General features: G+C 54.1%; 1 protein-coding gene across 2 annotated transcripts in view; it reads right to left on the bottom strand.

Annotated features, from left to right (window-relative positions):
• The window catches only part of SMC1A (structural maintenance of chromosomes 1A), a 31273-nt gene that overhangs the window by 570 nt on the left and 4899 nt on the right, over positions 1-25804 (bottom strand). The window contains exons 3-25 of one of the 2 annotated variants that reach the window (XM_077329737.1): positions 24797-24909; positions 24200-24403; positions 21998-22236; positions 20769-21027; positions 19536-19580; positions 18916-19056; positions 15787-15869; positions 14758-14965; positions 13878-14063; positions 13459-13638; positions 11190-11336; positions 9795-9932; positions 9076-9192; positions 8064-8170; positions 7790-7931; positions 6814-6959; positions 6113-6266; positions 5892-6002; positions 4828-4984; positions 3794-3948; positions 2459-2610; positions 860-929; positions 652-762 (exon numbers count right to left, since the gene is read on the bottom strand). In XM_077329737.1, coding sequence (XP_077185852.1) covers positions 652-762; positions 860-929; positions 2459-2610; positions 3794-3948; positions 4828-4984; positions 5892-6002; positions 6113-6266; positions 6814-6959; positions 7790-7931; positions 8064-8170; positions 9076-9192; positions 9795-9932; positions 11190-11336; positions 13459-13638; positions 13878-14063; positions 14758-14965; positions 15787-15869; positions 18916-19056; positions 19536-19580; positions 20769-21027; positions 21998-22236; positions 24200-24403; positions 24797-24909 — 3365 coding nt within the window. The remainder of the gene's footprint in view (positions 1-651; positions 763-859; positions 930-2458; positions 2611-3793; positions 3949-4827; positions 4985-5891; positions 6003-6112; positions 6267-6813; positions 6960-7789; positions 7932-8063; positions 8171-9075; positions 9193-9794; positions 9933-11189; positions 11337-13458; positions 13639-13877; positions 14064-14757; positions 14966-15786; positions 15870-18915; positions 19057-19535; positions 19581-20768; positions 21028-21997; positions 22237-24199; positions 24404-24796; positions 24910-25804) is intronic. The other variant, XM_077329738.1, reaches the window with a different exon arrangement.

Here is a 25804-nt window from a genome sequence, read left to right as displayed (position 1 = left end):
AAGGGCAGCTCAGGAGCAGAAGGATTCTCGCCACGAAGCTGCCCCGGATTGAATCACACCCTGGGGCTCTCAAGGTCAGAATTGTCTGCACTGACTGGCAGCAGCTCTACAGGGTCTCAGGCAGAGGTCAACTTCACGTCCCCTCCTGCCCGGTCCTTTCAACTGAAGATGATAATGGGGATTGAACCTGGGACCTCCTGCCTGCCAAGCAGGGGCTCTGCCACTGAGCCAGGGTCTCAGGCCAAGGTCTTCCCCATCCCCTCCTGCCTGGTCCTTCTAACTGGAGATGCTGCCGGGGATTGAACCTGGGACCTTCTGCCTGCCAAGCAGAGGCTCTGCCACTGAGCCAGGGTCTCAGGCCAAGGCCTTTCTCATCCCCTCCTGCCTGGTTCTTCTAACTGGAGATGCCGGGGATTGAACCTGGGACCTCCTGCCTGCCAAGCAGAGGCTCTGCCACTGAGCCAGGGTCTCAGGCCAAGGCCTTTCCCATCCCCTCCTGCCTGGTCCTTCTAACTGGAGATGCCGGGGATTGAACCTGGGACCTTCTGCCTGCCAAGCAGACCCCTTCCCTCTGAGCCCCGGCCTCTCCCCTTGCCCGTGACCCAGATTCCGGCTCCCCAGCACACTCTCTCTCCCCCTTCCCTTTGGTACCTCTGGGTAGACGCCGATGAGGCTCTCCGCCTTGGTGTAGAATTCCTCCTTCAAGGAAATGACGATGGCTTGGAAGTTGCAGGTGGACTGCTCTTTGATGTAGTTGGCCACCTGGGGAGGAGGAGAACGTGACCAGGTGAGCAGCCTGACACCTCCCCTCGCTCCCACCAGACACGGTCCCCTGTGTGAACGGCTCGTCCAGACTCACCTTCCCGATGTTGGTGTTGTCCAACGCAGCGTCGATCTCATCCAAGACAAAAAAAGGGGCGGGTTTGTAGCTGCGGAAGAGAAGAGGCAGCGATCAAAGGAGGCGGGAAAACAGGAGGTGCTGCGGAAGTCCTTGGAACTCACTGGCTTTCCGCTCCGAATGCTGCAGGGATTTGCAGGGGTTGTGGCGCCTAGGGACCCGCCCAATTCGAGGAGGTGGTTTTGACCTCCAGAGCCCAAATGTCTTGGGACCGGGGAATCTGAAGGACCGCCTTCTCCCCCAGGGTGCTGCCTGGGAATGAGGGTGGCTGGAAGAGGCACACCTGACTGCACCATCAAACAGAAGGGCTCCAATGATGGGCATGTGAGACGGGGCCTTGCCAGTGGCAGCCCCGTGGTCACAGAGCGAGCTCACCAGGGAGATGTGCCTGCCCCCCCCCCCCGCCACGCTTGAGGAGGAAGCTGAAGAGGGTTTTTGATTAGGACCCACACGTGATTAAGGCCTAAACTGTGATTTTAAAGTTTGTCTATGCCAGGTCCATAGAACCATAGAGTTGGAAAGGGCCATAAGGCCATCTAGTCCAACCCCCTGCTCAACGCAGGATCAGCCCAGAGCATCCTAAAGCATCCAAGAAAAGTGTGTATCCAACCTTTGCTTGAAGACGGCCAGTGAGGGGGAGCTCACCACCTCCTTAGGCAGCCTATTCCACTGCTGAACTACTCTGACTGTGAAAAACTTTTTCCTAATATCTAGCCTAAATCGTTGTACTTGAAGTTTAAACCCATTACTGTGTGTCCTCTCCTCTGCAGCCAGCAGAAACAGCATCCTGCCCTCCTCCAAGTGACAACCTTTCGAATACTTAAAGAGGGCTATCATGTCCCCTCTCAACCTCCTTTTCTCCAGGCTGAACATTCCCAAGTCCCTCAACCAGGGTTTCATGAAGCCCTGGAAGGGTTTCCCAAATGGGCAGAAGTAAATTACATTTTCTTTTTTTTTAAAGTTCTCAGGTGATATGACCATATATGGTCAGGTCAACTCACCCACTCCTTCACCAAATAGCCAACAGGCCTGGAGGGGGGTGGGAAGGGGTGGGAAGGGAGGGGCCCCGGGTAGGCGTGTCCACAGCTCTGCTTCCCAACCCTATTCTGCACAAAAGCGCCACTTCTGGGGTTTCTCAAAGCCTGAAGAATGTTTCGCGAGTTTCTCAATGGCAAAAAAGCTGCTCTATATCAGAAGCTCTATAGCCACCTGGAGCCCCGAGTCAGACACTCTTAACCGCTCCACCACGCTGGCTCATTCCACCCTGCGCCCGAGTCTCCCACCAATATGCCCTTCTCCGTTTCGTCCAGAACCCCAATGAATTTTTTTCAATAATAACCACTACACACCACTTTTGCAGAGTTCCCGTTTTCCATGATCCCAAATTTTTGGGTGAAGCAACAAGTAGTGTGACCCACGGAGGAGCCTCCACTGTTTCTCTTCCAGCCACCCCACCCCCCAATGATAATCTGGGATCCAAACCCTGCCCCTGGGGATCAACATGGGGACGACTTTCCCGGCAAGCCCCCCCCCCCCCCCCCAGTACGGCCTGGTTCTCACCTGTGAATCGCAAAGAGGAGCGCCAAGGCCGCCACCGTCTTCTCCCCGCCAGACAGGTTGTCCATGGGCCGGAAGCGCTTCCCGGGGGCCACGCAGTTGTAGTTGATGCCGTCCAGGTAGGGCTCTTCCGGGTTTTCAGGGCCAAGAAAGGCCTGTGGAAGAACAACAGAGGAGGAAATCCTCAGCACCACCTCAAACGCTAGGCAGGTTTCGAGAATCAGAGTTCCTAGACCCTCGGCCGCTCATACCCTGAAAACCTTGTCGTCTTGAAGGAACTACAGACCCAGGTGCTGCAACTCCTGTATGATTGATGCTTTACGCCTTCTGTCCGTCTTAAGCAGAAACGGGCTACAAAAACCCATCGGTGGATTGGCAAGACACACTGCCAAAGCCAAGCATCAGGGTGTTTGTTCTATCCGCCCACAATCTGCTAGACTGAATGTGCATGACTGAAGAGCACATGAAGAATCTCCTCTAGGGGGCACTGGAGGAGAGGTGCAATTAGCATAGTTAGACCAGGAAATTCCTGGTATTGTCCAAATAGTCTCTTCCTGTATCCTGACTGGCTCAACTGCAGACTTCCTCCTCCTTTGTGCTCCCGGAACAGAAAAATGACTGCAGAAAACGGCCGGTTAGGAATCTCTCCCCTTTCTACAGAGCGTGTTTCTCTTCTCGGTTCAATGATTTTACTCTCTTTAAGCAGCCTGGTGCTCAGTCGTGGGTTTGCACATCTAAACTCCGCCCACGGATTCAGTTCCCAGGCTCCGTGGCCCGGAGAAGGATCTGAAACCTGCACCACAGATACGGTGGAAGTGGGAGTTTGAAGCTTGGCTCCGATTCCCCTTTCCTCCCAAACAAGTGGCTGTCACAACTGCAGTGCATCTGCGTCCACACGGCGGCCCACGCTGCCAGGGATACGCTCGCTTCCGCGCACGTGCCGCTCTTTCTGGGCCCGGCAGCTTTGTCAAGGTTGGCAGATTTTGGTCTGAAGATAATGAGAGGCAGCAGTTCGGCACCCGGCAGACGGGTGAATAGAATACTTTTTTTGCATGAGAACAAAAAAGATAGCACATCATAAAATCCGTCTTTCTGGGCCGTTTTGTTTGTTAAGTTGAAGGCAGACGTGCACGGATGTGGCTTCTAGAACTGGCGCGTACTGAACTCTTGGGCTCTTGACTGCTGCAGGAGCAGAGTTTGACTTCACCACTCAGGATTTGGGGAAAACGTAACCACGGGAACACCCCTGATCTGGTTAGTCCAGGCTGGCTCCATCTCTCTGGAGGCGCATGTCACAGGAGCGCCGCCGGGAACCCCGCCGCCAGCCCCCCCCCTCACCTGGGCACTGCTGTTGCGCGAGAGGGCCTTGTAGATCTCGTCGATGTTGGTGGCCACCGACTCGAAGCAGGAGTTGAAGCGGTCAAAACGCTCCTTCTTGATCTGCTCGAAGGCCTGCTTGGCTTTCTTGGCACGCTTCCTGGCCGCCTCAAATTCTACGGAGGGGAAGGGGGAGGAGAGACCGGGAGTTGCGCATTTCCTGCATTATGCAGGGGGTTTATTTATTATAATAATTCTCTCCCGCCGCTCCCAGCACTGCTGGCTCGCAGCGGCTCACAGAATATCAGGATCCAAAAATGCATCCCATAAAACAGGGGTAGTCAACCTGTGGTCCCTCCAGATGTCCATGGACTACAATTCCCAAGAGCCCCTGCCAGCGTTGCTGGCAGGAGCTCATGGGAATTGTAGTCCATGGACATCTGGAGGGACCACAGGTTGACTATCCCTGCCATAAAACATCCCTTAACTCTAGCAACCCCATCAAACCATAACAATAAAATGAACAATAAAAAAATAACCTTAATAAAATTAATATTAACAGCACGTGGCAGTACATTATGGACGAGATTACTCTCTAGGATTCTGTGAGTGGCCTTTCCCGACTGAAGCACGCCCCTCCCCGCTCCCCCCCCCCGGAGCCCCCAATTTTTCTGAGCCCGTGGGCACATTTGGCCTTCTGACAGTGTGGTCGGCATAACCACAAATTGGCCCCCTGGGGAGACAGAGTCCCCGGCCAAAATGGCCGCTACAGGAGGCGGAGCAATGTACAAAGAGGAAGCCCCAGCGCAGGAGAGAAGAGGGGTCAATTTAAAAATAGACCAGGAAAGGGAAGCGAGAGGGAATTAAACAGCTACCAGTGAAACAATGCTCTTTTAAATCTTGCATCGCCCACCAGATCTTCAGCAGCCAATCAGCAGCCCTGCCGGACAAGAGACCCGCCCACTTTCCGACAACACAGTCCGGACTCCGAGAATGGGTGTTCATTGGCTGGCGCCCACGGGCACGGCGTTGGGGACCCCTCGGTCCAACCGTACCGTCAGAGGTCTCCTGGAACTTGTCACGCACGCTCTCCAGCTTCTCCATGGCCTTCATGTTCGGCGCGGCGATGCGTTGTAAAATGCTCTGCTGCTCGTTCAGCTTCTGCTGCAGCTGGTTCATCTCCTGCTTGATCTCGTCTTCCGCCTGGACGTCCTGCGCGGGGGAGAAACGGGCGAGGTGGGAAAAGCAAGGCTGTTCTGCTTCTTGCTGGGGGCAACTGATGCCGGGAAAGGGCCAGCGAGGTCACTGTGAGACAGGCCTGGCAGGGGAGGCCAATCCCTTGTTTAGTATCATTAAATTTATTGGCTGCCCCTCCCGGAACCGGCTCGTGGCCGGTTACAAATGTGCAGTAAAACCCCAATAAAACAGCAAAAATTAGAACAAAAACAGAACAAAATGGCAGTAAAACTTCCCCAACCTCCCCACCCCCAAAATTCTAGGGGGGAATAAAGAGGGTCACAATGACAGTTGACTGCTGAGTACACCAGGGAGGCCCCTCAAATCTTCCACGCTACCCTCAGCCTCAACCATAAACCTGTTGGAAGAGCTCCGTTTTGCAGGCCCTGCGGAGATCTCAGAAGCTAAGGAGGGTCGGCCCTGGGTAGTCCTTGGATACGAAATCCCCAAGGAAGTTGAGGGTCGCTAGCAGAGGCAGGCCAACCACAAGCAAACTATGCATGCCTCTTGCCCTGAAAATCCTGCCTCTGCGTTGTGACCCCTAGTGTCCCTTGGGGGAACTACAATCCAAATCCTTGAAGGTCTCTCTTCCAAACACTAACCACGGCTGGCCCGGCTTCGCAGACCAGATGCATTGGGATCGGGCAGACCTGGGCTACTCAGGGAAGGGTTGTTCCTCGTGAGTGGACCAGGAATCCTAGAGTTGGAAGGGGTCTCCAGGGCCATCTAGTCCAACCCCCTGCACAATGCAGGACACTCCCAACGACCTGCACACCCACGGTGACCCCAATTCCACCAAAAAAGTCCACCAATTGTCACGCAGGCCACCGAGGGCTTCAAGGCTGAGCTGGAAGGCCTTCTCGCCCTTGAGAGAAGCTCTCACCTTCATGTCCTCGGAGAGGTCGCCGTAGTCAATCTCGATGAGAGCTTCCCGGGCGTACATGTTGGAGGTCCTCTGCGAACTGCTGGTGGGCTCCTCGCCCTGGGAGCCGCCCTGTGCCCGAGGCGAAAGGGGGAGAAGGAGGAGAGTCACAAAGGGTCCTTGTCCCGCCTCTTGCGCCTGTTGCCAGCCAGCGACCAGAGAAGCCCCCCACCTCCGCTCACCTCCTCCTGACTGATGTCGTCCATGGTGCCCTTGGAAAGGGGCAGCTTGATGTCCTGCATCTTGCAGGCCTGGAGGAGGTTGTGGCGGTCGCTGCGCTTCTGCTCCAGCTTGGTCTCGATGGCCGTCACCTCCTTTTGCAGGTGAGTCATCTCCCTGCGGCCGGGGAGAAACAGTGAGCAGGAGAGGCTGGCGCCACTGGGAGGACCACGTCGCCCTGCAGGACTGCGGGCTATGAGGAACCCAGGCTAATGCTCGGAGGGAGGTCCCAGGTTCAATCCCCGGCATCTCCAGTTAGAAGGACCAGGCAGGAGGGGATGGGGAAGACCTTGGCCTGAGACCCTGGCTCAGTGGCAGAGTCTGCTTGGCAGGCAGAAGGTCCCAGGTTCAATCCCTGGCATCTCCAGCTAAAAGGCCCAGGCAGGAGGGGATGGGAAAGACCTTGGCCTGAGACCCTGGCTCAGTGGCAGAGCCCCTGCTTGGCAGGCAGAATGTTCCAGGTTCAATCCCCGGTTTCTCCGGTTAAAAGGACCAGGCAGGAGGGGGTGGGAAAGACCTTGGCCTGAGACCCTGGCTCAGTGGCAGAGCCCCTGCTTGGCAGGCAGAACGTTCCAGGTTCAATCCCCGGTTTCTCCGGTTAAAAGGACCAGGCAGGAGGGGGTGGGAAAGACCTACTGGACACCCCCCAGCAGACCCCACTCACTTGTTGGCACCTCCCAGCTTCTTCCGGATCTCCTCCATCTCATGGTTCTTGTCGTTCACCTCCGACTTCTTGGCCAAGTGCTGGTTCTTCAGGTCTTGCAGCTGCGCCATGGTCTCGTCGATGATCTTCATGTGCCGCTGCTCCTCCTGTGTGGGGAAGGAATGAAGGACGGGAGAGGCACAAAAGTCAGTTAAGCGGAGAGGAACGAGCAAGTCCTGCCCCATCATGACTGATCTGGCCAACCAGTTACAACAGCTGCAGCCCACTGGGGGAAGAGCAGACAAATTCTGTCTCGCTTTGACTTGGCTCTCCCTCGAAAGGGCTCCAGGCAGATGACATGACTCTGCCCACCATTTTAAGCTAAACAACAGCCTCTTCTTCTTCTTCTGGAGACATGAGATTTTCAAGGTTTGTCACTGCCTGGCTCTGCATAGGGACCCAGGACCTCCTTGGTGGCTTCTGAGGGCTGACCCCGCTCAGCTTCCGAAATCAGAGGTCAGGCTAACCTAAACCATCCAGGTCAAGGCAGGAGGCGCAGAGAGGTGGTGGCCACTGCCTGTCTCTATATAGCACCCTGGACTCCCTTGGGGGTCTCCCATCTAAGTTCTAACCAATTCAGGGCAGAACATGAGGCAAGATCAGGTAAGCCCCAAAGCAGCCTGCAGCCCAGGCAGAATTCAATCCAAGCGACTAGCAAAGACTTGGCTCCTTCGATTGAACTCCCAGTTTCTCCCCCGCCTGGCAACCTCTGCCTCTCCCTCTCCAAGGGCACTGTCACACGCACTTTAAATAATGCACTCTCAATCCATGTTCAATGCACTTTACTGTGCAACCTGACAAGCTCCACCTGCAAGCAGTCGCCAAATTGGTCTGAAACTGCATTACTTTGCCTACACGAACGGCCCCCGGCAAAGGCTCTCCCCGCCTCTTCCCCGCCCCATCCTGCCCGGCGCTGCCCCTCCCCCTCAGTTGGTACCTTCTTGAGTTTCTCGATCTCGGCCTCGTCCTTCTTGACCGTCTGCTCCCACATGTGGACTTTGTCCTGATCCTCCTTCAGCTGGTTCTTCTCGAAGTCCAGCTGGATGCCCAGGCGCGTCTTCTGGTTCTCAAATTCCAGCCTGCGGAGGAACGGTGGGTGGGGGAGGTGAGCTGGGACTCGCGCGCAAACCGCCCTCCAATGCATTCAGCCTCGCTCCCCGAGAGAGACCCGGGGCGCGGCAGCCAGGAGAGACGGGAACTGGAGCTGGTACCTCTTCTTGGCGATCTCGTTCTGGCGTTTCACTTTCTCCTCCTCAAACTCCCGGATGTTCCGCACCCCGATCTCTCGGCAAAACTCTTCGAAGACTTCATCTTCCACCTGCAGGGGTGGGGAGAGGGGAACCCGGGGTCAGACATCCGGTAGGTGATGGAGCAAAATAAAGAAATATAAAGACACGCGTTTCTTAATGAGCGACCTGCTGTGGCACACCTGACCAGTGGAGGACGTTCTGGGGAGCTTTCTAGGGGGCGCTGTTGCTCTACTCTCGATACAGGACAAGCTATAATACTTTGTGCTCTTTTACATGTTACCTTCTTCCCCAGCCTAGGTCATTATTAGTAATCCTCCAATCCAGTGGTCCCCAACCTGCGGTCCGCAGCCCGGTGCCAGGCCACGAAGGCCAGGGCGCCGGGCCGCGGTTCCCTCTCCCCGCCCCCCCCCGCAGTAAAAAACTTCCCCAGGCTGCAAGCTTCTTACTGCGGGAGGGGGGGAGAGGGAATCAGGGCCGCGCATCACGCACATGCGCGGCCTGGCTGCGCATGCGCGATGCGCGGCCGAAATCACGCCTGTGCGGCTTTTTCACGCATGCATGAAAGTGCCGCGCATGTGCGATTTCGGCCTCGCATCACGCATGCGCGCTGTGCGGGCGGGGCAGTTGCCCTGCCGGTCCCCAGCCGGAAAAAGGTTGGGGACCAATGCTCCAATCTATATTTCTAATAAACCTCTAAATCAGGGGCGGCCATAGTGCGGTTCTCCAGATGTCTATGGACTACAATTCCCAGGAGCCCCTACCAGAGCTCTTCCACCAAACATTTGGTTGAGGACAATAATTTCATAAGATCTGCATTGCCCCCCTCCTGCAACAAACTCCCCCGCGTCAAAATATAAACTGAAACTGAAATCAAAGTGTTTTCCCACGCAGCTTCCTGTCTAGGTCCCACCATCCCTCCAGCTGGACCCCTCTGCCTTTGAGCCATGCCCCCCCCACCCCCAATCTGCCGCACCTGGTTCATCTTCTCCTTCAGCTCCTTCATCTCCCGCTCTCTCCCCTGGATGATGCGCTTGATGTCGTTGATGCGGGGCCCAAAATTGGCCAGCTCGCTTTCCAGCTTGGATTTTTCCTGTCAGGGTCGGATACGGGATTAGCAGACATTCGATTTGCAGAATCTACGCTAGAGAGGTTATCCGTAACACTAAGAGTCACTCTTCTGCTGAAGAATTAAGTCTGAGTCCAGGGGCACCTTTAAGGTCTACACGATCTATCCCTGGGCATAAGCTTTTGTGTGCCTACACAGAACAATGAGTCCAGGGGCACCTTTAAGGCCTACACAGCCTGCTTCTGGTTAAAAGCTTAGTGCACATGCTTTCAAAAAACTGCTCAGCCAATCAGATCTCTAGTGGCCAGCCAGAAGCCTCATTATTGGGCAAATGCCCCACTCCGACCCCACCCACTTCCTAAAAACGTTTAGGAGTCACCAGGAAAGGTGTGAGCAGACGCCATGGGACCCACAAGCCCTTGAGGACCCCTGGTTGAACCCAAGGAAGGCTGCCTCCTGTCTTCTGGCTTTCTCCAAATTGAAAACCGTGACTTCTCCGTAGCGTCTTCCGCTGCCTCTCTCCCACACCCACTGCCCCCAAGTTGCGGCGTTAGCCCACTAAGAGGAGTGCCTCCCCCATCCACGGACGTGACTCCTGGAGTCCTGGGGCCTGGCCAGCCGCCCACCTGGAGATTGAGCGCGAGGTGACGGGTCTTGGTTTGCTCCAAGTCGCTCTGGGAGTATTTCAGGCGCATCTGCAAGCCGTGGGCCTGGGACTGGACCTGCCGCAGCTCCGCCTCCTTCCGCTTGGCTTTCATTTGCTCCTGGGGAAGGAAGGAAGGAAGCCGGGAATGAGGGGAAAGGCACTCTCTCCCTGTCCGGCAGCCGACTCTGAAGCTCCGCAGGGGAAACGAGGAGCTCCCTGTCTCTCGGCCCTCGGAAGTCGGACACCACAGTCGATCAGTGGCCCCGGGATGTCTTTAAAAGGCTAGCAAGGTGGCTGGAGGCGTTAAAGCCAGAGCCTGCATTATCAGGTGCAGTGGGAAGCTCAGGACACAAGGAGCTGGCATATCAATCTTCCCTGTAACTAGGGTTGCCAACCTCCAGCCGGGGCCTGGAGATAACTCTGAATAACCTGGAGAAAAGGGCTACTTTAGAGCAGTGGTCCCCAACCTTTTTATCACCGGGGACCACTCAACACCGGGGACCACTCACCGGGGACCACTCAACGCCTTTTACTGAGGTCCGGGGGGGGGGGTAGTTTACTCCTCTCCTCTCAACCACTGCCCTAGCGCTCTCGGATCGCTATGGTAATGTTTAAACATCCCTTCAAAATAAGATACAGACACGCCACAACAATGAAGTGTGTTGTAAAGGGCTGGGGTGGATGAAGTAAAGGGCCGGGGGGGGGGGGGGGGGAGAAGGCGTCCTTCGGGGCCCACCTCCAAAGGACCACATGTGGTCTGCGGCCCACAGGTTGGGGATCGCTACTTTAGAGGATGAACTCTAGTCTAGGGCATTTAAAAACCTTTCCCTAAGCTCTGCTATCCCCAGGCTCCACCCCCCATAATCTCCTTTTCTGACCAGAGCTGACACCCCTACTTGCAGCAGAAAAACCAGAGGGTTTCCTACGATCTGTCGCCATTGCGAGGAGTCAGTGAGGGTCTCACTAAGGGCAAACAGCAGAAAGATGCATGCCCCCCCCCCTTCCCAATGACCCCAAATAGTCACGTGTCATTTGGGAAGGGAGCTCTGTAAATAAAACTGACAGCTCTAACTAAGGGCATGAGGAAGATTGATTGCTTGTTTGCATGTTTGCAGTGGCTTTTGCCAACAGGTAATGAAATTTAACTGAATTTACCGGACATTCTGACCCTAACAAACCTGGCAATTCCTAGAGCTTTCTGGAAAGCTGCAGGAATCGCCTGAAATTCTGTGGTCGGAACTTCCTGCACGTACGCAAGGCCGTATTCTTTCTCCCTCCAGGGAAAGGGACCAGGCGTCAGCAGCCAGGCACTCCTGGACAACCCGCTCTAAAGGAAATTGGGGAGGAGGGAGGGTGCCCCACAATGCCCCACAACCTTCAGCTCCTCCGTCAGCTTCTCCTTCTTCTCCTTCAGCTTGTCCACGGCCTTTTCGTCCCACCGCCGGGCCTTGGCCTTCAAGTCGCTGGCTCCTCCGGAGATCACCCCCGACTTCTGGAACAGGGTGCCGTCCAGGGCGACAGTCTGCGGCAGAAAGAGAGGGCAAAAAAGGGTGTTCGCAGCAGGCAGCTCCCGCCATCTGCCGTACTTTGGACCAAGAATTACGAAGGTGGCCAGAGCAGCAGCAGCAGCTGGCAACGGCTACAGACACGGCCTGCTCTGCTGCAGAGCAAAAGGGCGGCTTATTCTACTCTCCCGTGGTACCACAGATTTCAGCATCCAGGAAACAAAAACAACCTTTTGACTCGAAAGAGAGAGAGAGAGAGAACATGTGAGATTGGAGCCTATAAAGGTGAAAAGGGGAGATGCGGGGAAGACACATTTCGCGAAGTCCCAGAAGCAGGCCAAGGCACTAGTGCAGGGGTAGTCAAACTGCGTCCCTCCAGAGGTCCATGGACTACAATTCCCATGAGCCCCTGCCAGCGTTCGCTGGCAGGGGCTCATGGGAATTGCAGTCCATGGACCTCTGGAGGGACGCAGTTTGACTACCCCTGCACTAGAGAGAGATTTCCAAGGGCCAATCATGGAGGGGATCCAGAGATTCCCAAACAGGGTTCCGGGAAAACTCGCCAGGGGTTACACGGCCTTTCCCAGAGGTTCAGACAGCTGCCGACCTCACTAGAATGGAATCCATTCCCCTTTTGCTCTACAGGACTAATTTCTTTCTCCACCACGGAAACGGTAAATGATCAATTGACTGAGTGGCTGGCTCTTACATCTTACACACGCAAACCCTTCTGAAGGGGCACGGCTCCACTTCCACGTTCCCTGAAGCCTGAAAAATATTTCAGGGGGTCGTGCCCAGTCAAAAGGCTGAAAAAGGCAGCGGGTGGGTGGGTTGAGAACCGAGCTTTTTGCTACTTATTTAGCCTCAATTTTGATTATGATTCTAAACTTTTCAATGCTGCCTTTCCACCCAACTGGGGCTTGCAAGCCAGCAAATGTAAAACACGCCAAAACGTCTGAGCAATTAAATAAAGTTAAAAATCATAAGTAATTCCATTAAAAACACATTAGCCAACAATGGAAGGAAGGTCAATAACTGTCATTATGGGTACACCGGACCCTTCCCCTGAAAGCAGAAGATACTGATGGGGGGAGACAGATGAATCTCCCTTGGCAGGAAGTCTCAAAATTTCAGTGCCACCACCGAGAAGACCTTTCTAGGGATTCTTCCTGTCCAGAATCTCATGGTAGGGGGCCAGGGAAGCTGGCTCTCTGGAGTTTGTTTATTTTATAAGATCTGTGCCCCTTCCTTTAACTGAAAGTTCCAGGGTGGGTCACAACAATAAAAGGTAAACAAAACAATCTAAAATGCACCGAAAACATAACCCACCCAGCCTCCTCCCACATCCTAGCAGGACACCAGAGGAAGCTAAACAACAAAGGCCCGGAACAAGGGGATGTGCTTTAAGCAGGCACCAAAACAATATGATGTAGGCACTTGGTGAATCTCCAGAGAGGGGCTGTTCTGGAGTCTAGGGTCCACCAGAGAAAAGGCCCTTCTGTCTGCCACTGCCCCTTGCACCTCTGAGAGAGGTGGAACTGCAAAAAGATCCTCTCATTGAGATCTCCGTGTTTGGGCAGGTCGGTATGGGAGAAGGCGCTCCTTCAGGTAACAGGGCCCCAAACTATTTCGGGCTTTATATATTAATTATCAGCACTTTGCATAGGCTTAGCAACAAATGAGGATCTTTCAGGACCAGCACAAAGACTTCCACAGTGGACGGGCAGGTTTGTCTGTAGTCAAAGTGAACACCTCATAATTCCTGTACAATTCTCTTAGCCCCAAACTTATTCGTTCTTTCCAACAGCGAGAATCAGAATCATAGTTGGAAGGGATCTCCTGGGTCATCTAGTCCAACTCCCTGCACTATGCAGGACACTCACAACCACAGTCACCTGCCACCCCCTTGAGCCTTCACAGAATCAGCCTCTCCGTCAGATGGCTCTCCAGCCTCTGCTTCAAAATCTCCAAAGATGGAGAACCCACCACCTCCCGAGGAAGCCCGTTCCACTGAGGAACCGCTCTGACTGTCAGAATGATGCAAGCTCTGAGCAAAGGCCAAAAGGGGGGAGCTGCCGGGACGACAGGGGGAGGCCGCGACTCGCAGGCAGGAAGGGAGACGGCAGCGGCTCCTCCCACCTTGTGACGCTGGTGCCCCCCAAAGGCAATGCGGCGGGCGTCCTCCACGTTGTCGCACACCAGGGCGTTGCCGCAGGCGTACTGCAGGGCCTTCTTGATGTGGGGCGGCTCGTAGCGGATGACGTCGATCACCAGCTTGGCCCCTTTCAGCTCCCGCAGCTTCTCGTCGGTGGGCTTCACCTGGGGAGAGGGAAGAGGCATTAACCGGGCCGATTGCAGGCCTGGGTGCAGAGTGTGTGTGTGTGTGTGGGGGGGGGACACTCATGCTTTCCCCCCGCCTTTTCCTTCCTTTTTTCAAAATCATGACTTTTATCAAAAGGTTTTATTATATGTGTAAAAGAACGGGGGGGGGGGGGGAAACAGAAAAAAAGGGAAAAAGCAACATTAAAGAGAAAGGAAGGAAGTCCCGACGGCCCCACCTCCAGGTAGTCGAGGGGCAGGAAGGTCTCGGGCTCCCCCCGCTGCTCCTTGATGTACTGGATGCAGTCCCTGCCCGTCTTCTCTGAGTCGACGATTATGGCGTCCATGTTCTTGCCCAGCACCTTGGTGACGGCAATCTGGTATTTCTTCTGGGTGGGCTGGCAGAGGTCGATGAGACGCCCGTACTGCAGGAAAGCCAGGGAGAGAATGAGGCAAGGAGGGGGGGCTCCCATCAACTCCCTCCCCCCCTCCCCCCATTGGCCAGCTGAAGGGTTGGCATTCATGGGACGCTTTGAACACTGCTGGTTCTCAGACCACTGGCTGGCCACTGTGTGGGACAGGATGGACCCTCCCTGGTCTGACCCAGCAGGGCTCTTCTGGAGGTCTTATGAAGGCTTCAGCCTCTTTGGCCTGTTACTGGCCCTGCAGAGGGACTGGCCTATTGGTAAAGTAGTGGGCCTATTTGTCTGATCCAGAAGGACTTTTCTTATGTCTTTCTCAGAAGACGGCACCTGTTTCTGACGGTCTAAGGTTCAATCCCCGGCATCTCCAGTCGAAAGGACCAGGCAGGAGGAGATGGCAAAGACCTTGGCCTGAGACCCTGGCTCAGTGGCAGAGCCTCTGCTTGGCAGGCAGAAGGTCCCAGGTTCAATCCCCGGCATCTCCAGTTAAAAGGACCAACAGGAGGGGAGGGGAAGGACCTTCGCCTTAGACCCTGGAGGAGCTGCTAGTCTGAGCAGACAAGACTGACCATAAAGCAGCTTTCTGGGTTCACATCTCTATTGCCTCCTGCAGCTCTGCTCGTCACAATGCTCTGCTCCCAGGGACACAGTTATGGCACGACCGAGGCAGCATCATGCTGACTAAACCATCACATACCACCGAGCCAGGGTAGAGGCGCTTGATGCTCTCCATGATCTCCGCCTTGCGCTGCTGCCGGCTGTTCTCCTGCCGGTCGATGCGGGCGTCGCCCAGCTGCTCCATCACCTGGTTCAGCTCCTTGTTGATCTCATCGATCCGGCGCTTGGCCAGCTCCACCTCCTCCGTCAGCTCCCCCTCCAACTTCTTCTGCTCTTCCAAGGACTGCCTGGAGAGAAGGGGGGGGGGGGCACTCAAGAACTCTCTGCTAAAGCACCGCGTTACATGCACCGAAGGTCACATTCAACGGTTCCTTTAAGGTTTCAGAGGCTCTAGCCCAGGGGTAGTCAAACTGCGGCCCTCCAGATGTCCATGGACTACAATTCCCATGAGCCCCTGCCAGCGTTCGCTGGCAGGGGATTATGGGAATTGTAGTCCATGGACATCTGGAGGGCCGCAGTTTGACTACCCCTGCTCTAGCCCAACCTTTCTCAACTTTTTTCACCATTGAGAAATCCCTAAAACATTCTTCTGGCTTCGAGAAACCCCAGAAGTGGCACGATTGTGCAGAATATGGTTGGGGAGCAGAGCTGTGGACACACCCACCTGGAGACCCTCCCCTTCCCAGGCCCATCACTGGTCATTTTAGGAGGGAGGGTGGGTCCACGTGATCATATATGGTCATATCACCTCATAAAGGTTTAACACATTTTAAATTTGTTTATTACATTGTGTGTGTGTGTGTGTGTGTGTGGTGTATACAAACCCAAGGATTCATGAAACTCTGGTTGAGAAAGGCTGACGTAGCCCCCTCCCCTTCCCATGACATGTTTTAATTATATCACCTGAGTTTCTGCCATGTGCTCACAAGCTCAGTGGGGTTAAAGGTAGGCCCTAGATCTAGAAAACCTGAAGATTAGGGTCGCTACCAGGACACCCCAACTTGGACCCTACTTCCACAGCTTTTCTTCCCCCTGTGGCTCACGGCGACTGACTCAGCCCCAAACTGCAGGATGATTAGGACTGTGCATTCCCCCTCTTGGCCCTTACTTGCTCGTGGCAATGTACTCCTCCAGCTTCTCAATCCGCTTCTGGTTTTCCTCGATCTCCCGCAGTTTCTGCTTTATCTTGGCCTGCAGAACAGAACAAACAGCCGATTCAATCATCAGCAATCGCGAAACTCTGGTTCCCTTTCGGGAGCACCGGGAACCCAAAAGGTGAGCTACTGAAAAATCAAAGGGAATTACTACTTATTACACCAGGCACAGAATTTCATGATTAAAAACCCCAATACGAATCTAAAGAGATACAATTAAGTTGTGCGTCCAACGCCAGAGAATCACAATAATGGTTACACATCTCTATTAACCAAAGGTCTCAACGCATTCCAACCTGAGGGTCTTCAGTGGTCAAAACAGTTCTGACACCAACATCCAACACTTAGTGGCTCTTAAATATATTTGTGCAAAGACATGGTGGGCAGAGCGTGTCCAGACTCCTTTTCCGGCAGGACACACTTCGCGGGCCAATCAAGAGGCGGCCAGCTCCCCGATTGGGCCAGCCCCTATAGTGCCCGCCCCCACAAGGAAGCTGTGCAACATTCCAGCAGCCTCACCAGCAGACACAGCCTGGCCACCACGGGGAGTGGACCTGCACCATGCTGGCCCAAGCCACTGCTCACCCCACCCACACCTGCAGTCCGCCAAGGGGAGGTGGACATGCAGCGTGCTGGCCCGGTCGCTGCTCAGCCCAGCTGAACCTGCACCCCGACATGGCCGCCCTGTCCGGCCAGGGATGTCCGGCCATCCCAGCCACCGTGAAGGCTCCTGCTGGGCACGGGGGAGGCTATCCCAGATGCCCTTGAGCCCCGCAACCTGGGGGATGAATGGCCCCCACTGCCGTGTGTGCGGCCTGAAGGTTGGCTGGGGCCCACTTCTAGCGCCCAATGCATTCCTGGCTGCAACTGGCTTTCTGGCTAAGAAAATTATTATAAGAACATAAGGTACATTTTTTGAGGCCAGGCAGGTTGCATAGAGCCAGTGTAATGTTGTGGGGATGAAAACAGCCTCTAATCCCGAGAGCCAGGTTTGATTCCACATTGATTCCAAGGACGAGGGACTAAAAAGGTATATAAATGTGTGAGCAATTTCTTTCAGAGCATTCAGTGTAATACAAAAATGTGAAAACGCACAAAAAGGGAATATTTCATTCCCATATGGATCACACCCACATGGAAAAGTGGGCACCGGTAATATGAATGACACGTTTCGATCAAAAGGCTCTTCATCAGAAGTGAATTCACGACCCCGCAGTTAAAAATATAATTGTGCACATCCATTTTTCAGGGGGAACTGAGAATAACAAAGGACAGACCTAGGAGAAAACATAGAATCATAGAGTTGGAAGGGGCCACACAGGCCATCTAGTCCAACCCCCTGCTCAACGCAGGATCAGCCCTAAGCATCCTAAAGCATCCAAGAAAAGTGTGTATCCAACCTTTGCTTGAAGACTGCCAGTGAGGGGGAGCTCACCACCTCCTTAGGCAGCCTATTCCACTGCTGAACTACTCTGACTGTGAAATTTTTTCTCCTGATATCTAGCCTACATCGTTGTACTTGAAGTTTAAACCCATTACTGCGTGTCCTTTCCTCTGCAGCCAGCAGAAACAGCCTCCTGCCCTCCTCCAAGTGACAACCTTTCAAATACTTAAAGAGGGCTATCATGTCCCCTCTCAACCTCCTTTTCTCCAGGCTGAACATTCCCAAGTCCCTCAACCTGTCTTCATAGGCCTTGGTCCCTTGGCCCCAGATCATCCTCATCGCTAAGGAGGTCCCTTAAACCTCTGTTATTCTATGATTCTAAGTCCCTTTCACATGTGCTAAGATGAAGCCAGGTATATCCCCTGCCCCCTCCCAGGAAAAGCCTCTCTGACAGAGTTTGACCTGGGGAAACGAGAGGTGATAAGATTCCAGGAGGTTTAACTGACCCTCCCAGGAGGCAATTCCTTACAGATGTCAGGTGGAACAAGGCTGGACAGCCATCTGACAGAGTGGCTGATTCTGTGAAGGTTCAAGGGATTGGCAGGTGAGGGCTGTGAGTGTCCTACATAGTGCAGGGGGTTGGACTAGATGACTCAGGAGGTCCCTTCCGACTCTGATTCTAAGGCCTGCAAGCCCATTCCACCACAGGAGGCATGTCAGACAAACAGGCTGGTGGAAGACCACCCTTTCCTCCTCCCTGAAGAGGGGAGTACCAATTGGAAAGGGCAGGAGACAGCTCCTTGACACCAAGGCATATGAAGGGCCTTTGAGCCATCCTTCGGAAAGTTCCCAAAACTTGTTGACGTGGCCACAGGAGTAGGAACTCAGCTGACCCAGAACTGGTTTCTCGCTCCTGAGATAAGTGCTCGGTAATCAACGCGGGTGAATAAAATTCCCAGCATTTGGGAGCAGGGATTCAGCACCCTGGTTAGCTCCCAGAAAGAGACAAAGGGAGCATGTCTCTCTGTTGCTCAATCAGACGATCCTGCCTGTCCTTGAAGAAGCGGCTCCCTCCCGTTTTATCCCAACAACACCCCTGCGAGGGAGGGGCGGATGAGAACAGCCGACTGGCTGAAGGTGATCCAGTGAGGATCGGGACACAATGGGAATTTGAACCCGGGCATGCCCAGATGCAATCACTACATGCAACGCCAGCTCTCTTTCAAACTGCCTAAATACGGGGATGGCAGAATTTGGGTTTTGTGGATGCAGAACATCCAAGAAGCGCACCCAATAGAAGTTCCCACAGTCTTCCATGTGGGAAAAGCAGGCGAATCTGTGGTGGTGGATAATCCATTTGGTGGTGGGGGGGAAGCTGCTAAAAGAAGAGAGGTTTTATCAAACCCCGCTTTTCACTACTAATAGTCCCAAAACTAATGACAAACCCTTTTCCTCTCCTCACCTCGCAACACACAACCTGCGAGATAGGTGGGGCTGAGAGAGCTCTGGGAGAACTGCCCTGTGAGAACAGCTCTATGAGAACGGTGACTAGCCTAAAGTCACCCAGCTGGCTGCACATGGAGGACGAGCAGGGAATCAAACCCGGTTCTCCAAATCAGAGGCAGCCACTCCTAACCACGACACCAGGCTGGCTCTGGGCCTACCACAAATCAACAAAGACAGCAAAGGAAGGGCCTACCTCAGTTTCCACTTTCTTCCTCTCCTCCAGGTCCAGCCGGTCCTGATCCGCCTTCTGGTCACGATTGAACTTCTCCAACTCCTGCGCCAGGGTGGCTGCTCGCTTGCTGGCCTCCTCCTTCAGCCGGTGGTATTTCTTCACCTGGTTGGGGAGAGCGGGGAAACATGGGCTTGTGGCGTTCCCCTCACCACGGGGTGAGCCCTGGCGTAGGGCAGGGGCTGTCAAGGACACGTCCCGCCCAGCAGGAACCAGGAAGTGATGTCATGCCTATCTCTCTGGCAGGCAACGAATCAAAAACGTTGCGCTGGTCTTGAAAGGTTGGCGCGAGCTCCATGGTCGCTACCAAGCCCAATTTAAGGTGTTGACGTTGATCTATGAAGCCCTGAAGGGATTGGGCCCCGGGTACCTGAAGGAGCGCCTTCTGCCATACAGACCTGTCCGAACACTGATCTATCAAGGGGCAGCGCCTTCTCGTAGTCCCGCCTCTCTCAGAGGCGCGGGGAGCGGTGATACGCAGCACGGCCTTCTCTGTGGTGGCCCCCAGACTTTGGAACAGCCTCCCTCTGGGGATTCCCCAGGGGCCTACATTGTATGGCTTTCGGCGCCTGGTGAAAACACACCTCTTCATCCAGGCGTTTGATGTTTAGTCTCCTCTGGGTGCTGTCCTGCCAGGGTGTAAGGTTGGGAGGGAGCGGGCGGGGGTTATGTTTTAAATGTATTTTTTTTGTTGTTATGCTATTATTCTGTTTGTCATGACTTGCCCTGGGACCTTTAGGTGAATAAACTAAAAACTGCGGGCTAGGATTTGCCTAGACCATTGGGTCCCCAACCCCTTTCTAGACCTGCAGGCGCCTCTTGGATGTTGACATAGGGTTATGGGCGCAAAACCAACATTTGGAGGTGGACTCAAAACCAAAATGGCTGCCACCAGAGGTGGAGCCAGCCACAAAATGGCAGGGAGTGAGGTGCTTTTAAAAGAACTTTTAAAAGACCTGCGCAGTCAATCAAATCCCCCGCAGCCAATCAAAAGACCTTCTGGACAAGAAGACTCACTTGGGCCTGCCCCCTTTCTAAGAATGCTCGGTGGGCACCGCGTTGGGGATCCCTGGCTTCGGCTGGTCAGCCGCCTCACTCCCACTTCGTCATGTATCCTTTCTACCCTGGGTCGCGGGAGAAGCCACTGCTGCTGCACAAACTCTAGCTCAGCCTTTTTCAACTTTTTCTCTGTGGAGGAGCCTCTGAATATTTTTCAGGGTTCGGGGAGCCGTGCGACCAGGCCAGATGTGATGCCAGCTGGCCACGCCCCCTTGCCATGCTTGAGGAGGGGGGAGGAAGGAGGCAGGCTCCACCCCCTTTCCCACTGGTGGGAACCTTGCAAGAACACCACCCCATGGTCAATGGACGCGGCGGGTTTCCTGCTTTCACGGCAATGCCGGGAATAGCTTGTGGCCTAGTCCACTAAGGCAGGAGAGAGGGTAGTCTTTCTCAAGCAGGGTTTCGTGAAGCCTGGAAATTTCTTGACAGCCCTGGAAGGGTGGGTGGGAGTTGTTTAATATTAAATACATTTTAATGTGTTTAATTGGTGATATGATCATAAATGTTCATGTCAACCTGCCCCCCCACAAGGCCGATGATGGGCCTGGAGGGGGAGGGGGAGGGGCCCAAGCTTATTCTGCACGATTGTGCCACTTCTGGGGTTTCTCCAAGCCTGGAGAATGTTTCGGGGGGTTCTCGACAGCAAAAAAGTGGAGAAAGGCTGGTATCGGGGAAAGGCCAGGAAGCCTCTTGAAAGCTCTCATGGATCCCTGCTTTTGCTAGTGCCAGACCAGATCTCAGGTAAGGGAGTGCCGTACCTGGTTCTCCTCCAAGGTGAGGTCCCGGCCCTGGCTCTGGCTCTCCTCTTCCATGCGCTCCTCAAACTCCTGCCGTGCCTTCTCCACCGACAGCATCTCCTTCTCCAGCTCGTCCATGTCCCCCTTGCGCTTCTTGTACTGCTTCTGGGCGTTCTGCAGGGACTTCTTGGCAGCTTCCAGTTTCTTGATCTTGTGAGACGTGTTCTCCTTGGCCTTGATGTACTGCGGGCGCTTCTGGTTCAGCTCCGAATCCTTCTCCCTGCCAAAATCATAGAATCATAGAATCCTAGAGTTGGAAGGGGCCACACAGGCCATCTAGTCCAACCCCCTGCTCAACGCAGGATCAGCCCTAAGCATCCTAAAGCATCCAAGAAAAGTGCGTATCCAACCTTTGCTTGAAGACTTCCAGTGAGGGGGAGCTCAACACCTCCTTAGGCAGCCTATTCCACTGCTGAACTACTCTGACTGTGAAAATCTTTTCCTGATATCTAGCCTATATGGTTGTACTTGAAGTTTAAACCCATTACTGCGTGTCCTCTCCTCTGCAGCCAGCAGAAACAGCATCCTGCCCTCCTCCAAGTGACAACCTTTCAAATACTTAAAGAGGGCTATCATGTCCCCTCTCAACCTCCTTTTCTCCAGGCTGAACATTCCCAAGTCCCTCAACCTATCTTCATAGGGCTTGGTCCCTTGGCCCCAGATCATCTTTGTCGCTCTCCTCTGTACCCTTTCAATTTTATCGACGTCCTTCTTGAACATTGATTGTTTTGTTTTTCAATGGTTAAAACGTTTTTAAAGGCTTTATTTATTTTGCACGCAACACATGCAAGACTGCAATAAAACAGCCATTCGACAACTGGGAGACAGACAGCGGTGCTTTCCCACTGCCTGCCTCTGAGCAGCAACCTTGGACTTCCTTGGGGGTCTCCCAGCCAAAGAGGAAACAGGCTCGACCCTCCTTAGCTTCTGAGATCCAACAAGATCAGACCAACCTGGCCCATCCTGGTCAAGGCAAGAGATGAACAAAGGAGGCTTGCATTCTCTGCCTCTGCACAGAGACCCTGGACTTGGTGGCCTCTCATCCAGATATTGACCAGAGCCAACCCTGCTTAGCTTCTGAGAACGGGGTATTATGGGCTATCCAGGTCAGGACTACATGGGGACAGTTTGGGGAGGTTATGGTGACCACAGAATGCCGCCCTTCCCAACGTGCCCCCCCCCCGACTCACTTGATCTCCTTCTCGATCTGCTGCTGCTCCCTCATCACTTTGCCCAGCTCCTTCTTCCTGTCCTTCAGCTCGTCCTCCACCTTGTCCATCCGCTTCTTGTCCTTGTCGATCTCCTTGTTCTTGGAGCCCAGCTCCTTGTTGAGCTTCTCGATCTCCGCCTCGTTGTGGTACAGCTTGAAGAGCTGCAGCTGGACCTGGGCCCGGACCACCTCATCCTTCAGGCGCTGGTACCGGTCCGCCTGCCCCGCAAGGAATGGAGAGCGTCAGGTGACAGCTGTGGCCAGCAGAGCCCAGAAGAACCTCGAAACACTGAAGCTGGCCCTGAACCTTGGAGCAAATTTGCTCCTGACAACAAGGGGATGTGGTCCATCAGTGGCTACTACACATGATGACTAAGGGCTATGGATTAAACTTCTGGACCCAGACCCAGGAGGCAACATCAGGGCTTCTGTGCCCAGTTGTTGGCTCTCCAGAGGAAAGGGTTAGCCCGTGTGTGAGACAGGATGATGGACTAGATGAACCCTCCTTGGTCTGATCCAGCAGGACTCTTCTGAAGTTCTTAGGAAGGCCTTGGCCTCTCTGCCCTGTCGTTGACTCTGCAGAGGAACTGGCTGGCCCCTGTGTGAGACGGGAGGCTGGACTGGATGGATTGCTGGCCTGATCCAGCAGGGTCTTTTGATATTCTTGATATTAGTGGTAGGTCTCTGCCTTTATGTCCTGTTGTTAGATGGACTACTGGTCTGATCCAGCAGGGCTCCGGTGTTCTTATCAGGGGAAGGTCTCATCCTCTCTGCCCTGTTGTTGGCCATCCAGAGGCACTGGTTGGCCTGTGTGGCCTCACACATCCTGTGTGAGACAGGATGCTAGACAAGAGGGACTGGTGGTCTAATCCAGCAGGACTCTGTTGTTTTGTTTCCCAATTCTATAACCCATTGATAGACTCAAAGAGAAGAGCAAGATTCAAGTCGTTATTATTATTATTATTGTATATAATTATAGTAATATAAATATTACTATCAAGAAAGCCCATTGCAACAAGGAATGCAAGGGGCGCCATGACTCAGGGGACACCGGCAGGTGCAGATCACTTTCTCTCACAGTAGGAGCCATAGCAGGTAATCAGAGCTCCTTGGTAGCAGGGAAGCAAGGGTTCTTTGCAGTCTGGGGCTAGTTTGCAGTTTGTCTCGGTCCCTCTCCCTTGCAGCAGGAGCCATAGCAGGTAATCAGTGTTTGTTTGTGGTTTGGCAGGGCTCTCTGTGTCTCTGTGTGTCTCCCCCAGGTGTCTGAGAGCAAAGTGGCTAGCATCCAGGGAAGGAGGGTGGGAGCTGGAAAGGGAGGGCCAATCAGGGTGCGGCCAGCTTTTGCTGGCCGCACCCTGATTGGCCCTATTTCATCTCGGACAGCCAGGACACTCTCCACCCCCAGGGGTTTTCACAAATATTAAGAGGAACAAATGGATAAGGACTGCTATTGTTATAAGATTCAAGAGCACCCTGGAGACCTATTGGATTTTCAGGGGATAAGCTTTCAAATGTCAATGCTGCCCTGATATCTGACAAAGGGAGCTTTGGTTCTCAAAACCCTAGAAATCTTCTTGTTCCCTCGGGTGCTACTGCATTCGAATCTTACTCTCCTACTGGAAACTAACACAACAACCTTCTGAAACTATCAATGAGAAAAATGTTCGATAAGCCAGTGTTGCTCCCCCAAAACAATCCTTAACTTATGGAATTCACACTCGCAGGAAGCAGCGGCCTCCTTCCACTGAGATAATTGTTTAAAAAGTTTTTTGTCCTTGCTTAAGAGAATATTGAAAATATCAGGAGAAAAAAAATTGAATACTTGCAAATAAACAGCAATGAGCCGACTGCATTTAGCCCGGCTAGATAAAGGTGACCCCGTGTCCAGATAGGGAGCCGTACTGAAGATCAGCAGCTGGAATTAATTAAGGTTCGCCCTCTCGCTCCCACACACACACAAAAATTGGCCTTAAACACATTGGTTTTCTACAGCAATGGGATGGAAACAGAATTCTGGGTTACAGAGACCTTTGCTGCTACCCAATGACAACCTGATTTTATCGTGTCCCTCCCCGGTTGCTCAATATTTCATTGCGACCCTAAGAATCCAAGACTCTCAAACCCCCTCCCCCCAACTGCTTGCCCCAAATCTGGGCCCCCCTGCACCTCCCCTTCCTCTCACCTCTTCCTTTTCCTGCTTGGCCTCCTTGCGCTCGGCTGCAATGTTCTTCTTGCGGTGGTAGTTGAACTGGGTGTCCTCCTCCGCCTTGACCATCTCCTTCTTGCGCTTGTCGTACTCCTGCGCCAGCTCTCCCGAGCGGCTGATCTCCTCAAAGAGGGCCGTGCGCTCCTTGGGGTTCTTCATCGCAATCGACTCCACCGCACCCTGGGGAGGGGAAGCAAGGGGGTCAGAGCGGTCCACAAAGTCTCCTGTCGTCCCCTTCTCCGGAATCACGGGGGACTGTTCCACGGGACAGGGGCTGCCAGACGTACAGAGAATCGGTGGCCTGCCCAGGCAGCTGCAAGGGAGCCACTGTCAAACCTGCATTCCCGAGCTTGTGCCACGCTGCCAAAGAGTCACGAGACACAACCTTCACGGAATTCCTGGAGAAACTCGTCTTTGCTCACAAAGATCCTGCTCCCAGCACCCCAAAATCCCAATCCTGTAATTATTGTGCATGCCCGCACTCCCGCATTTTGTAGTTGCGCCCAATGTTCAGTGTGAGAATTGCAACAGGCGTCCACAGGATCAAAAAAGTCAGGATAAAGGCGGCCTTACCTGGAAGACCAGGAAATTCCGTGCTTTGATCAGGATACCTAGCTTCTCCAGCTCCTCGCTATATTCACTCAGCTGCACCACCTTGTTGTTTATTTTGTATTCTGAAGAGCTGCCTGGAAGACACGTCGAGTGTGCTAAGTTCCCCCACCGCCAAGCCTCAAACCCAGTGAGACCTAGAAGGACTCCAGGCCTTCCCCCATATCTTTGGCAGGATAGCAGTCAATGGCAATTATTTGCAAACAACGTACTGCTACTGCAAGAAACACAGTAAAACAGGGGTAGTCAACCTGTGGTCCTCCAGATGTTCAAGGACTACAATTCCCATGAGCCCCTGCCAGGAAACGCTGGCAGGGGCTCATGGGAATTGTAGTCCATGAACATCTGGAGGACCATAGGTTGACTACCCCTGCAGTAAAACGTTCTTCACGGAGGGTGGGTCTCTCGGTCTCTCTGAAGGCAAACTCTGAATCCCAAGCCAGGAAGCAACATGCCCTGCTGTTGGCATCCCAGAGGAACTGGTTGGCCTCTGTGTGAAATGGGAGGCTGGACTAGATGGACCTTCCATGATCTGGCCCAGCAGGGCTCTTCTGAGGGTCTTCTCAGGGGAAGGCCTCGGCCTCTCTGCCCTGTGGCTGGCCCTGCAGAGGAACCGGCTGGCCCCTGGGTGAGACGGGAGGCTGGACTGGAGGGACCCTCCCTGGCCTGACCCAGCAGGGCTCTTCTGAGGGTCTTCTCAGGGGAAGGCCTCGGCCTCTCTGCCCTGTGGCTGGCCCTGCAGAGGGACTGGCTGGCCCCAGGGGGGAGACGGGAGGCTGGACTGGAGGGACCCTCCCTGGCCTGACCCAGCAGGGCTCTTCTGAGGGTCTTCTCAGGGGAAGGCCTCAGCCTCTCTGCCCTCTGGCTGGCCCTGCAGAGGGACTGGCTGGCCCCTGGGTGAGACGGGAGGCTGGACTGGAGGGACCCTCCCTGGCCTGACCCAGCAGGGCTCTTCTGAGGGTCTTCTCAGGG

This window comes from Paroedura picta, chromosome 3 (assembly GCF_049243985.1).
Source record: "Paroedura picta isolate Pp20150507F chromosome 3, Ppicta_v3.0, whole genome shotgun sequence".
NCBI classification, from domain to species: domain Eukaryota; kingdom Metazoa; phylum Chordata; class Lepidosauria; order Squamata; family Gekkonidae; genus Paroedura; species Paroedura picta.
The sequence above is the reverse complement of the archived record's forward strand: the minus strand, read 5'-3'. Positions and strand labels throughout refer to the sequence as shown.